Below are 15069 nucleotides of genomic sequence, written 5' to 3'. Positions count from 1 at the left end.
GTTTTTGTAATTTTTATTATTTTATTGATTACATTTGGATGATAGAGGCAAGCTTCATAAGTTGGGTGTGGCTAGATCTTAGTCGACTGAGACTTAATCAAGTCTCAATCAAGTGACACTACATATAAAAAAGAAGAAAGAAAAAGTAAAAGAAAATTTTGCATGGATCTCTATGTGAGATCTTACGAATATACCATCGACTGAGACTTCGTTAAGTCTTAGTCGATTGAGATTTAGCAATACCATTATAAGTTGTATCATGTATTTTCATCACCTTGATGTGCCCTCAAGTGATAGTGTGAAGCGTGTAAGCTTTTTCAAAGGTTGAGATCTTGGATTTGTGGATCTTCCGGCGCAAATGACTTCGATGGTTTCTTCTTCAGAATGTTGGTTCAGCGGAATCATGCCCTTGATGACTTCCAACCGCGATAAAACCCACTGGCTGGATTTGGTGATGGAGAGGCGGCGACGGTTGTGTGTCATCGACTCAGTTCACGACAAAGAGAACGATCGGCCCCTCCGGGATCTCAGTGCATTTTCTTTACCTTTTGTACTCTCATACAACACAGATGTGCCCTTCCTGGTGCTCCTGGCGCAAACTATCATGCGCTCTAGCAGGTTCCCACGAGCGAATGACGAGGTTCATGCTAGGAGGCTCCCACGAGCGAGTCATGCGTGCGATGAAGACTAGTTCTCATCGAGCTCCCCACTGTGAGACTATTTTACCCACCCTCCTCCCTCACACACAACTAGAGAATTGCCATGATGTGATGATGTTGCAGGTAGAAAGAAGTGTCATGCTCCAACAGAGAAACTTGTAGAAAAGTAAGTCTACAAAGTGCCATGCTATATATACAGAATATTACAGATGCATCAGATATAATTGCCTTGCTACATAAGAAGAAAGGTTCGCATATGACTGCCAGCTACATCAGGATAACTGGCCTGCTGCAACATAGAGAATTGACATGCTACATGACCGAGATTGAAATGCTACAACATAGAGAATTGTCCATGGTACAGTGTAGAAAGTTGCCACCATGTTCAGGAATTGCCATGCTACTACATCAGAGGGATGTGCCATGTTTGTAAAAGCGAGTTGGTGTATGTAAAAGTCTAACAAAACATAAAAAATTCCATGATATAGCTGATATACTTGACATGTTAAAAACATAATTTGTCATTCTCTAGATAGCCACTTGTTCGGGATTTAAATGGAGTAAAACACAGAAAGTTGCCATCTGAAAAGATTGGGCCTAGGGGAGATAGTAAAGCTGATACGCCAGGAGGATGCATGCTACATAGCACAAAAGTATAATCGGGGCCGTTCGCTCCTTGGGGGATCTGGAGTGAACAATTACATCATTGCGTCGAGATACGTCTGATAAGAGAAGTGGCATTGTGTTCGCGCCAGAATGTACTAGAGATCGAACCTTTCCTCATTATCATTTTCGTATTTTTTAAGAGGTGTGTGTTGCTGGTTTGAAAGATGTCTCATAAAAATTCCAATATCCACTTTTTTAAAGGCAGTATCCAATTCCTTGTCTCTCCTATTAATTAGTTTTTGTTTTATATTTAGGGTTGATTTGTTTTTTTCATACACATTATATATTAATCAATAAAACATAGTACAATTGATCCAAAAAAAAACATAGTACAATTGCACAAGTAGTACATACGGAAATTACCAAATGTCCAAGAAAAACATTGCAGAATGAACCCCACATAAAAATAAAACTACGATTCGGTTTTATTAGTGACGATGGCCTGCGCAGCAGTTACCCTCGCTCGTCGACCCGTTTCCATTCGTGAGCGGCATTTAATTACTCCCTGCAAACGTGACTAGAAGAGAGCCGGTTCACGTGAATCACGTCCACGGAGCACTGGCTCACGTAAAAGGCAACCGCTCCCCGTCGCTGCGCCCGCAAACTACCCGATCTCCCCCGCTTCTTCCCCTCCTCTGCCCCCCTCCCCCTTTTATCTCCCGATCTCACGCATTTTGGGAAGACAAGGGAGAGAGAAACAGAGGAGGCCATTCTTTACACCTTCCTGGGAAAAGAACCGGGAGGAGGAGGAGAAGGCGAGCAAGACGGAAGGGAGCGAGGAGGAGGAAGGCGCGACGAGATGAGGGAGATCATCAGCATCCACATCGGCCAGGCCGGGATCCAGGTCGGCAACGCCTGCTGGGAGCTCTACTGCCTCGAGCACGGCATCCAGCAAGATGGCACCATGCCCAGGTACGCGCGCACGCCATCCCGATCCCTGAATGCATTCCGTTTCTTGATGTTGCCAAGCGCTGGTGCGCGCGCTACTGGTTATAATATATTGGCCGCAAATTACGGTTAAATTGATCCTGTTTTTCTCTTAATCTTGTGTTTTGCCTTTTTTTTCCTTTCCCCCCTGTAAATCCTACGAATTGCGAATGGGGATTGCGGTAGTCCCGGAGGAAATTCCCTTTTCTGAATCATCACCATGTTCCGTTAGTCTGTACTTGTCGTTTGGACATTGCGATGGGATTATGGGGCAGGAATTTTTTTCATGTTGCTGGTTGTCCGGAGATCGGCAAGAAGAGGACGAGACGATCGGCGTTTCAAATTACAAGTTCGCCCAAGTCCTCCGTACTCTTTTACTTCATGCATTTGTTCCGTTTCTGTACAAAGGAGGCTGTCTCCCTAAGAATGTTCTGTTTCTGTTAACTACTAGACCGGACAGGCGTCGTGTTCTTTGTAGACTGTACTGCTAAAGTTGGTAGGCACGTACCACGAGACAGTTGCGAGTTCTTATCCCGCGGGATCTGAAAATTTGACAATGGTACGATGCTTAATTAGTATTGTTGGAAACTTTCTGCTTCATAAATATTTTAACAGTGGAGCTATGAGTACCGGACTGAGCACGGATTGAAGAGTTTAATCTGGCTAGCTACTAATAAAGGCATCCTCCTGGAGGATTTGTTTTGTTGATTTGGTGTAATGCTTGTTCCAGAAGCATTCATAAATACAAACACTCTTACCCTGCCTCTATTGTCTCAGGATAAGTCTTGATTGGAACCTGGCTGTAGAGAAGTTAATTCACAGATCGGTGATTAGAGTTCTTCCAATCCATGTATTAACGCTGCCTTTTGGTTGATGATTCAGTGACACCACGGTCGGGGTTGCACACGATGCGTTCAACACGTTCTTCAGTGAGACCGGTGCGGGCAAGCACGTGCCGAGGGCCATCTTCGTCGACCTTGAGCCCACTGTCATCGATGAGGTGCGCACCGGTGCCTACCGCCAGCTCTTCCACCCGGAGCAGCTCATCTCTGGGAAGGAGGATGCCGCTAACAACTTCGCTCGTGGCCACTACACTGGTAACTCATCTTACATTTACATGGTTGTTATGTAAACTCTAGTCTATTGCGATTATAAGTGTATCCAGTTCTGATTATAATTGTGTAATGCAGTTGGAAAGGAGATTGTAGATCTATGTCTGGATCGTGTACGCAAATTGGCAGACAATTGCACCGGCCTGCAGGGATTCTTGGTGTTCAATGCTGTTGGTGGTGGAACTGGATCAGGACTGGGCTCTCTGTTGTTGGAGCGCCTCTCGGTTGATTATGGCAAGAAATCTAAGCTTGGTTTCACCATTTACCCTTCCCCGCAGGTATAACTTGTTCATGAACCAGTGTTATGTTAATGCGTGTGTTATTTCAGAAAATTTGAGTGTACTTTCTTGAGGGGCCAATGACAATGAGGGAAAATTTGAGCGTATTATTCAGTCTGGTTTAATTTTTCGTTCTGAGAGGATGTTGTCTTTAAGCTAGCTCTTCCATCATTTTCAGATATTTTCAATAGAATATGTGTAAAGCTAAAATGCTAATGCTGGCGTAAAATTAGTTTACTTAGAGCCCTGATTATATGGTATTAAAGCATGCACTACTTATGAGCCAACATTATTCCATAGCACTGTACCTACCTGTCCATGTGACTGGACTGTGGACCATTCAGGGTATTCATGTGAGTAGGTTATCTGCATCTTAGCTGTTGTGGGGACAGTATGGATAGATATGTTGTTACATTATTTTCAGTTGGGCTTATCATTATCCCTTTTATCTTATGCCACTCTGTATTTCAGGTCTCAACAGCTGTTGTAGAACCATACAACAGTGTCCTCTCCACTCACTCTTTGCTTGAGCACACCGATGTTGCGGTCCTCCTAGATAACGAGGCTATCTATGACATATGCCGGAGGTCTCTTGACATTGAGAGGCCAACCTACACCAACTTGAACAGGCTGATATCACAGATCATATCCTCACTTACCACCTCCCTGAGGTTTGATGGTGCCATCAATGTGGATGTCACAGAGTTCCAGACCAACCTCGTCCCTTACCCACGTATCCATTTCATGCTTTCGTCGTATGCCCCTGTTATCTCTGCCGAGAAGGCTTACCATGAGCAGCTCTCTGTGCCTGAAATCACCAACGCTGTGTTTGAGCCCTCAAGCATGATGGCCAAGTGTGACCCTAGGCATGGCAAATATATGGCCTGCTGCTTGATGTACCGTGGTGATGTTGTTCCCAAGGACGTCAATGCTGCGGTAGCAACCATCAAAACCAAGAGAACTGTCCAGTTCGTCGACTGGTAAGCTGTCTTTCTCGCGTTATTAGTTGCGCTTATATTATTATCACGAGCAGCTATGCACTTAAAAAGTTGACACTTGATTGTCTAACTAACATATTTATGCTGCCATCACAAAGGTGCCCTACCGGGTTCAAGTGTGGCATCAACTACCAGCCACCATCCGTTGTCCCCGGAGGCGACCTGGCAAAGGTTCAGCGGGCCGTGTGTATGATCAGCAACAACACTGCCGTCGCCGAAGTGTTCTCGCGCATCGACCACAAGTTCGACTTGATGTACGCCAAGCGCGCGTTCGTGCACTGGTACGTCGGCGAGGGCATGGAGGAAGGTGAGTTCTCAGAAGCCCGTGAGGACTTGGCCGCTCTGGAGAAGGACTACGAGGAGGTTGGCGCCGAAGGCGCGGACGACGAGGGCGATGAGGGGGATGACTATTAAGTAGCTGGTTAATAAGTAGTTGGCTGGTTAATGATTGGCTTTGATCTGTATACTCAGTAAGTATGGTTCCATTGCGTTACATATTGATTGCTGTTATGCGTGTTTCCTTTCCTGTAATGTACTGAAGATGTTGTTAGGGTGGCCATGATTGTTCCCATTTTGGCTTTCGATGCTACTCGTCCCAAGTTTGGTGTGTGTGTATGCATCATTCTGAGCCGAACTGCAAATGTTGTTCTCTAATGCACTGTGCCATGTTAGTAGTACTACGGACGTTTCCATTTATTGACTCATCTGCTGAGTATGCCAATTGTGTATCTGAACCACTGAAATGTGGAAACCCTGAAAATGGTTTCCATCTGTACACACGACAGATGCGAACGGCCTGATGCCAGTGCGGTTGGTAAGTTTGGTAGACTGGTGACGCTTGAGGCTTTGGGAATCTCAGGTCTGGTCCCGGTTCCAAGATCGCTGATAAAAGATTTCCCAGGTGTTGTGCGAGTGAGGCACCAACCATATGCCACTAGCCAACTTCTGAAGACGGAGTATTTTTAGTTGCCGACGGTTCCCTCTTCTTTCTTTGAAATGCGGTCATATGTTAATCCTTACAAACACATTAGAAAAAAAGGTTACAATCAATTCTATGGCAGTGCTGACGGTGTTACAGCCCAGGGGTGCCTCACCTTACCGGAAGTTTGCATGGGCCCGCTAGGTCGGTTATATCATGGGTCGATCAGCTCGGTCCATGACCCTACAACGTGATAGGAGGTTTGGAGTACCAGACAAGGCAACCGACACCAGCACCTACAGTGTGGCTAAAAATTTGAGCACGTAAGGTAAGCCAAGTGTGGCAAAATCAGTGACAAACCAAACATACTCTAAAATAATTTGCAATTGGGGGAAGGGTGGGGGGGAGGATTCAGCGATCCTTCAGCCCTTTAGTAAGTACTCTCTCTGTAAGCTAATATAAGAGCGTTCAGATCACTATTTTAGTATTCTAAACGCTCTTATATTAGTTTACTGAGGGAGTAAGTTTTTTTATTCCTCCATTATTTAGAGGTATTTTTCTTCCTCCCAGCAGAGACGGAGTTGTGGAAACAAACATGTGTTGTGACTGCCATACCGCAGCTAATTTAGAGGTACTTTTCTTCCTCCTAGCAGAGACAAAGTTGTCGAAACAAAGATGTTTGTGACTGCCATACCGCACCTAATTCGCTTTAGGACCAGTAAATCTCTGCTTGTTCCAACAAATTTCTAGTCAACAATCGTCACACTCGCACAATACTAGTACGGAAAACAAACAGGAGCACCCACATCATCCCTCGCCATTGAGATTTGTGTTATGCTGCCCGACTTGGAGGCTTTCGCTTCAATCGAGCCGAAATTGCTAAGAGGCTGATTGGTTTGATGCCAACATTTGACATTGTCAATATTCGGTGAGCTAACAATTGGCAAACGCAAAGTTTCTATAATTTGTTAACCTTTTGAGAGCTCGATAAGAAAAGTTGGCAACAAGCCAACATGAGCACTTCAGTTGAGCTCAGCTTGGATGCTTTCTCTTCCGCCGTCGAAGTTGATAAGAGGCTCATTGGCTTGATGCCTTGGCATTGTCAATATACTGTAAGTCAACAATTGGCAAAAGCAGAGTTGCTAAAATTTGATAACTTTTTGTGAGCTTGTTAAGAAAAGTTGGAAACAAACCAACCACTAGCTAATATTTCGCATTTGCCAATTTTTCGTATTAAATGAATCATGCTCTAACCCAAGTCGGGAAGGTGATACTTCACTTGGTGACCCGCACAACTAAGTTGTACGCTCCTGTAGCAGAGTCTCCAAGCGAGTGCATGGTTTTGTTTCTTTCTATTTTTTTAATTCAATTTTTACTTGAGGTGGTTTATTTTAATTTACAAAAATCATGATTTTTTAAAAAAATTATCAACAATTTAACAAAATGACCATGTGTTTGAAAATATTCATGAATATGAAAATCCAGGGAAAAATAGGACAGTTTTTAAAACATATTCGTGGATTTTAAGATTCATCAAGAATTTGAAACTTTTCATGGATTTGAAAAATATATTCACGAATTATAAAAACTTTACAGATATAGAAAATCTTAAAGTATTTTAAAATTCTAGTTAAATTTGAAAAATATTCATCCATTAGATAAATATTAAAACAAAAAACACCCAGAGGAAACGGAAAGAGAAAAATGGAAACCAGAGAAAAAAAGTGGGCCGTAAGTTTCCTAATACCCGGTTCGAAGATTCCAGAGCCCGAGAGGGTATCTCGCATACAGCGTAAAATAGCTCCTCATCGCCTCTTGCGCTAAACCAAACGGGCCAGTCCAGTACTGTAGCTTCCTGGAGCAGTTCTGAGAAAGTTATATTGACAAGTTTTAAAACCTTCCTTAAGTTTTTTTCTTCTTGGTTTGTTCGCATATATTTTTATCAGTTTATTTGAATTTTATTCGTATTTTTTCTTTTCATTTTTTCAAATACATTTTAACTTTATTCAATAGATGTTGTACATTTTATGTATTCTCATGAAAAAAATATACACGTGGAACATTTTAAAATACATGATGCACATTTTATCAACTATGTTTTCAATAATTATAATGAGTAAACATTAAACATTTTGAAATATACATCGAACATCTTTTTTGAATGGTATGAAACAATTTTTTATATTACATTAATATATAATACATAATATTATAACTTTTTGTAATGTTATAAATATATTGTAAAACAACGAACATTTATTAATTGTCAATTATATTAAATTTTACGAAATATTTTTTAAAATTTACACGAACATTTTGTTTACATTATATAAACATTTTCTAAAATTTCACAAACATTTATTTTCGGAACACGTGAATTTTTTAATGTCACGAACACTTTTTTGGGTGGTGCAAAACATTTTAAAAATTGTGCAAAAAATTTACATTGTATAATTACAAATTGTGCAAAAAATTTACATTGTATAATGGTTTTAAACCCAGGAAGATATTTAAATGGCAGTAACATTTTTTTTCAAAGGTACAAACATTTTTTAGTTAAACAAATAAAAGATTACACTGAGCTATTATTTTCTAAATGATAATTTAAATACATTAATTCTAAAGCAAACGTATTTAGAATATTTTGAAATATAAACAAAAGTATATAAAAAACAAATACTAGGCTACGTGTGTAATGTCTATTGGTGTGTGTGACATTGGCGTGTGCGCGCATGGTACCCTAAAAAAAGGTCTGTGTGCATGGTTATTGGGCGGGCCCATTTTGGAAGTGCCCGAGTCCAAATAAAGTCTGAAATCAATGGTTAAGGGGCAACTCTAGTAAAGTTTAAAAAAGAAAAGATCACTCCCACCTTCCCGTCCGCCACTTGTTGCAACCGGATAGTTTTTATTTTTTAAGATTTATTTATTTAAAATGTTTTATCTCTTAAACCATGAGTTCAAATCTTGAACCATTTTCGTTGATGGATTTCTCGTGTCGAAATCTTCAAAATTAGATTCCATGTTACTAGGTTTCGAAAAGCTTCTTTTTCATGAAAAAACAGAAGAAGAAAAATAAACCAAGCCGGACATGGTTTTTTTCCCACCTTTTCTTGCCAGCAAATCTATGGCTCTCGTGGAAGCATAAAAAACATGTTCTGTCTCTCGCGAAAGTAAACCTTTGCGTTCATGAGAAATAAATTTGTGCCTCTCATGGATGAAAAATAATGTTTTTCTCCTTTTCGAGCGGCGCAACTATGCCTTTGACAGGAGCAAACCTTTGCCTCCACGAGACGCAAATATGTGCCTCTTGCAGAAGCAAAAGAAAACATGTTTTTTTGATAGGCACACCAAAGCAAACCAACCTATGCCTCTCGTGGAAGAAGAAAACACGTTGTTTTTCCTTTCCGAGAGGCATAGCTGTGCCTCTTACGGAAGCAAACTTGTGCCTCCGCGAGAAGAAATCTGTGCCTCTCACGGAAGGAAAAACACATTTTTTTATGCAAAAATGAAAATGTTCTCTCCAATATCTCGGGAAACCCGTCAGAAAACTGAAAAGCCAAAAAACCTCGAAAAAACTCATCTAAAGCATGGAAACGAGTACAGAAAAATTAAAAAACAAAATTCTGGCGAAGTGTCCAACACGAGACACGTGGCTGCTGAGAACGCGTCAAGTGGTGCATTCTGAGCCCACCAAAAAGTGACCCATGAAGGGCTACCGCAAGGGGTGCCCCTCATTTAGTTGCTCTCAGGAAAGTCGCGCCCTTCGGAGCCATTCTAAAACCGCTCCCTGAACGGCCAACCCACAGTCAGGAGCTACTGAGAGATTCATCTGTACGCGGGAGCGGCCAACTCTTTATCTATCGTATCCTTAGTTCGCTTGCTGGCATCGTTGGTTTCATTCATTTTATTTTTTTTGGTTTTTCTGTTTTCTTTAGTTATTTTTGTCTCTCTCTTGAGTTCTTTTCATTTTCTTCGGAAAAAATCCACTATTTTCTTTGTGTTCTTTAGCGCATTTAACTGTCTTTCCCTTATTTTCTTGGTTTTCACAAGTTTTTTGTTTTCTTTCTTAGTATCTTCATTTTTTTTCTTTGAATCTCTTTGTTTCTTTCATGTTTTTCATCGGTTTTTATTTGTTTTCCTTTCCCGCTTTCACTGTTTTCCTTTCTTTTTCAATGGTTTTCTTCGGTTTTATTTTCTGTTTTCTTATTTCTTTGGTTGCCTTTGTTTTTGTCCTTTTTTTCTTCATTTTCTTCTTCTTTCCGGGCTTCCTTTGTTTTTTCTTGTTCCTTGTTTCCTTCTCTATTTTTGGTTTCTCTTGGTTTTAATATACACTCGAAATTTTCCATATACACCAGAAACATTTGTATATACAAGTTTCACATTTTTTAAATACATGATTAACATTATTTTAATTCTTATACTTTTATGTCTATTTTTTGCGTACATATTATACATTTTTATATGTCTACTATATTTTCCTAATACATGCTTAAAAAAATTAGATACAAGTTTAGCCTTTTTTTAATACATTGTCAACATTTTTTCTTTGCATATTTTAAACATTTTTTCAAATGTTTGATTAATATTTTCTAGATACAAGACTAACATTTTTTGAATACATGGTGAACATTTTTTCTATATCTTTTTAGCTTTTTTTAAATGCTTGATTAACATTATCAAATACAAAATTTAACTTTTTTAATACATTGCTACAGTTGTTATATAAAAAATTAACATTTCTTAAATGGTTGATTAAAAGTTTTAAATACATGATCAATTTTTCATGCACATTGTATTTTTTATACATTTATCATATACGTGAGAAAAATATTCTCTATACATATTTAACATTTAGATGCTTGGTTAACATTTTTTTATATGTTTTATGTTAAGTGTTTTTCCTAATATGTATATTTAGAATATTTGGCACATCTTGCGTGTGGCTGGGCCGGCCCATCTTGAGCTTGCCTTCACGCAAGGGTTCCCTACATCTCTAAACCTAGCTATAAGTTTGCCTCAAAAAAAAAACTAGCTATAAGCGAGATGTTGGTTATCCCAGTGATCTTTTATTTCTACCTACAAATATTGTGGGGATATAAATAATAGTAAAATGCATCACAAGTTCTAAAACTATTGGTGATGTGTCACTTTAGTCCCATAACATTGAAATTACAGTTTTGGGTCCTAAAACTATTGAAGATGTGCCTGTTTAGTCCTATAACTTTAAACCTACAGTTTTGGGTCCCAAAACTATGTAAGTTTATTCATCTAGGTCCTAAGCTTGCATGGCCAATATCTATGGTGCATTTTTTTTCTTCAAATGAGTCCTTTATATGTGTTTACTTCCTCAAAAGTGATCAATACGCTTATAGGTCACAGTGTGTGTTTTAACCTACACGCCCCAGCTGCAGGCACAACCCACAGGTGGGTATCAATTGGAAGTTGTGTTACATGTCGTTTCTACTACTGTGGGGTGAGGTTAAGATGGCCGATCTACTCTCCTCGTTGGAGCTCGGGCCGTCATGCCACTGTCGCCTCTGAGCATTTTGTGCGTTGGAGAAGATGAGGGCATGAGAATGAGGCGAGACAATGCTCTAGGGGTTTCTTGCATATTTACATTTCATAAGTTAACTTGGTGGGTCCATTGGGTCAATGTCGCAATAGTCCAAGTATCTCCAAGCGACACGTCGGTGGGTCAATGTTGGGCATGCAAACTTAGGACTTGAGATGAACAAACTTACATAGTTTTGGTACCCAAAATTACAGTTTCGAAGTTTTATGACTAAAGTGACAAACCTCCAGTAGTTTTAGGACCTAAAACTGTAATTTCGAAGTTATAGGGTTAAACTGACACACCTACAATATTTTAGGATTCATGATGCATTTTACTCTTCAAATAAAGCTATGAGCCAGACACAGGGCGTACCCTTCACCGGGAGCGGTTGTGATGGGCGATACATATCCCAGATCACCTATTGGGCTGCAGAAAGGGAGGGAAAGGAATCCAGCCATTTCCCTCGCCAATTTTCATATGCAACACCCAAAATTAGCTCCTTTTTTTAGGGTAATAACACCCAAAATTAGCTCTTCTGTTAAGGGTAACACCCGAAATTAGCTGACACAGCGCGACTGTTCCTTTGTCACCTTGCCTTGTGACTTGTCAAAGCCAATAAAGCACTGCCCATCTCGAGCTCCCAACGCCATCGCTTCCAAGCTCCAACTCAGAGCAGAACCGAGCTTATAATTTTACAGATTACTTACAGGTTAGCTGAGCACACAACACCAGAGACTCAACATCAACTGCTGCCGTCATTCCCGAGTGCACTGAACTTGCCCCGGAGCTGAGCGTGGCTCGTTCCATTATCTAAGCAAGAATTGCTAGTGAATTGTTGCTGCAACGGACCACGGCGCCACCTACTGAACTAAAGAAAGCTTCTTGTCCTGATATGTGCGTTTGTTTGTGCCCTTGTCGTAAGCAGTAGCAAAGCCGAGAGTGGAAACTAAACAGTATTTTTGCTGTTGTGGAGCTCAACGCCCTCCAGTTGTAACCGAACCTGTGACTCGGATAAATTGGGGTTTTGGACGGGCGTGCTCCTTTTAACATTCCTCCCTTCCATACTGTTAGTGGCTGTGGCTCTGTGGATGTGACAGCTTTTTGGAGGTTGGGGGGTTCAGCGAGTGGTTAACATCGTTAGCCAACTATGTGGAACCAATGAACAAGAGATGCTTGTTAATTTTCTATTCAAAACTTTTCAAATCCATGCAAATTTGTGGGCCTGGAACAGTTCAATCTCCAACTGACGGCCAAACCAGAGGGGAGGGGTGTGGGGGAAATATCAGGTGCTCCCACCCATGAGGGGCTCCAATTTGCAATAAAAAGGAAAAAAAACAATTTTTAATTGTCCCAAAGGTTCTGGAAATAAGTGTGAATGCTCACAAGGAATGTGACTACAACCCCTAAAAATTTCAGGTCCAAACTCCAAATGCACATTAAGAAACAGAAATGTGAAATATAGCATGAATATTGTCAAAAAAAGACAAAAGCAACCTTGACACTATTCACATTTGAATTTGTACTTTTTTTGTTTTCCAATGTGCATTTGGATTTTGGACCTGAAATTTTTAGGAGTTGTAGTCACATTCCTTATAAACACTTACAATTCTTTTTAGAATTTTTGAAACATTTAGAATTGATTTTTTTTAATTAGAGCTTGGGAGCACCTGATATTTCCCGAGGGTGGTGACCTAACCGTGAGTTGTCCGGAAAAACTTTGTTGTCGGTAGATTCTTCCTCCTCCTGCTGCCGCCAAACGACGCCATCAGCGGTGCATGCCTTGTCGCCTTCAGTCATTCCTCTAAACCCCGACCCTTCCCCCTCCCACACCCGGACCCGTCAACCTCTGACTCCCCTCCCCCAGCGAGGCCGCCGCCGGGTCGTTCCTGCGCGGCCCCGTCTTCGAGCTTGGGCTTTCGCGCAAAATCGGCTGGTCTAAATTACAATTTGAAGCAGCTGACGAATAGCAAATGCATGAAGAAAATCTTGCGGTATTTTAGTTCGGCTCATTTGATCATACACCAACAACACGAGGATTCATCATCCATTGCAGCGATGAGCCATTGCTCAATCGAGGTTTCCTGCATGCAACACTGCAATCTGATGGACAACCCCATTGAAACTACCAGAAAACTGTAGTAGAACATGCCGATTTCTCATCCATGGCTCAACATATCTCGAGAACTGAAACTACGCCATGGCTGAACTAGCTGCATCACGAAATTCAGAGTGGTCTGCTAAACCACACAACAAATTTGGAGCATTTTGCACACAAAAATGCATCGAATGGAGAGCAGATTTGGAATCTAGAAACCCCCTTCCTCTTTACACTGCACTGCCTGGCGACACCCAAAAACCAAGTTTGACATGCATGCACACATACACCCGGGGCCTTTTCCCCCAACACCCAGGAGGCAAAAGAGCAAGAACGACAACGACGACGGCGACGGGGTGAAGAAGAAGCCAGGCTACTGGCAGAGCGGCGAGAGATCCCACAGCGGGTCGCCGGCGGACGCCTCGAACACCCTGTCGAAGTACTCCTGCAGGCCGTTCATGGCGTACAGGGACGCCGAGATCCGCCGCTCCACCTTCATCCGCTCGAACTCCACCATCCCGGCCGCGGGGGCGACGCTGGTCTCCTCCGGGGACGCGGCTGGCAGCGTGCAGGCGTCGACGGCGGCGAAACCGTCCAGCGCCGGGAACTGGCCGAACGACGACTCGAACATCCAAGACTCCAGCTCCTCGGTACCGGCGACGGGAGCGAAATCCGGCCTGTACACCTCCCCGGCGTCCAGTGCCCCGCCGCCTTGCTTCATGGCGCCGTCGCAGCTGAGCGCGCTGCTGCTACTGCTGCTGCTGGCGCCCCCACAAGCGCCATCCATGCTATTACTGTTGCTGTCGCTATTGCTATTGCTATTGCTTGTGGCGTATGCGGCGGGAGCGGGCGGCGTGGAGGAGGAGCCGGGGATCTTGGCGGAGGCGGCGGGCAGCCTGGCCTTCTTGAGCTTCTTGTGGTGGAGGAGGCCCCGGATGCGGACGGCGAGCGGGCAGTCCGGGGAGATGCGGGGCGCGAAGTTGGTGCGCGCCTCGGCGCCGCGGAGGAGGCGGGCGGCCTCGTCGTAGGCGCGCGCGGCGGCGTCGGCGGTCTCGAAGGTGCCGAGCCACATGCGGATCTTCTGCGTGGTGTCCTTGATCTCGGCCACCCAGCGGCCCGACGGGCGCTGGCGGACGCCGACGAACTTGCTGTGGCTGGTGCTGCCCTTCTTCCGGCCCCGCGGCTTGGTGGGCTTGGCCTGCGCGGCGGCGGCGGCGGCCTCCTCCTGCTGCTGGTAGTAGTAGCAGTAGTCCTGCAGCTGGAGCACTGGCGGCTGCACCTGGAAGTGGAGCTCCATGTGCGCTCGGGTTGCTTTGGCTTGGCTTAAGTGGAGCTGGAGGAGGTGTGAGAGGAGGAGGAGACAGGTGTCTGCAGAGTGTTTGCTCTGGTTGCTTGGCAAATGGGAGGATTTATAGGGGCTTCAAGGATGGTTTGAAATTTTCAGATAGGAGGATGAATGTATTGGTGGTGATCCCACCCCTGCATCGCCACTATAATTGACCTTTTGTATTTTCTGTGATTTTTGTTCTTAATTCAACATTTACTTACGAAGACCCTGTATATATTCTAACAATTAACCCAAATACTTAATATTGGATCGCATCAAGTCATGTCATTTCACTTGAGTTTAGACAGTGGAATGCCATTTCCCACTTTCTCCAATAAAATACGTAGGTGCATACAAGCAAGCAAAAATCCATGGCAATCTTTACCATCTTTAACATCCTCCCACTTGACTAATTCAGTCAAGGGGTCTAATCTAATCCTCATAGGGATTTACCAATTCCTCCTCAATATGGTACTGTCTACTGACTGAACAAGCCGGCAAGTAATTAAGCAAGCAAGATGCCTAATGTGATTA

General features: G+C 42.8%; 2 protein-coding genes across 2 annotated transcripts; one reads left to right on the top strand and one right to left on the bottom strand.

The window, feature by feature from the left end:
• The first annotated feature begins 1936 nt into the window (after positions 1–1936).
• LOC119363227 (tubulin alpha-1 chain) lies at positions 1937–5294 on the top strand. The gene is made up of 5 exons (XM_037628542.1): positions 1937–2237; positions 3135–3349; positions 3443–3642; positions 4114–4622; positions 4739–5294. The coding sequence occupies exons 1-5, from the start codon at positions 2125–2127 to the stop codon at positions 5052–5054; spliced, it is 1353 nt and encodes a 450-aa protein (XP_037484439.1). The 5' UTR covers positions 1937–2124; the 3' UTR covers positions 5055–5294.
• A 7846-nt stretch (positions 5295–13140) lies between these two features.
• On the bottom strand, positions 13141–14581 carry LOC119367596 (ethylene-responsive transcription factor ERN1-like). The gene has a single exon (XM_037633074.1). The coding sequence runs from the start codon at positions 14503–14505 to the stop codon at positions 13582–13584; it is 924 nt and encodes a 307-aa protein (XP_037488971.1). The 5' UTR covers positions 14506–14581; the 3' UTR covers positions 13141–13581.
• Between the last annotated feature and the right edge of the window lie 488 nt (positions 14582–15069).

This window comes from Triticum dicoccoides, chromosome 2B (genome assembly GCF_002162155.2).
Source record: "Triticum dicoccoides isolate Atlit2015 ecotype Zavitan chromosome 2B, WEW_v2.0, whole genome shotgun sequence".
Classification (NCBI taxonomy): domain Eukaryota; kingdom Viridiplantae; phylum Streptophyta; class Magnoliopsida; order Poales; family Poaceae; genus Triticum; species Triticum dicoccoides.
Note: the sequence above shows the minus strand (reverse complement) of the source record. Positions and strands in the feature narration are given on the sequence as shown.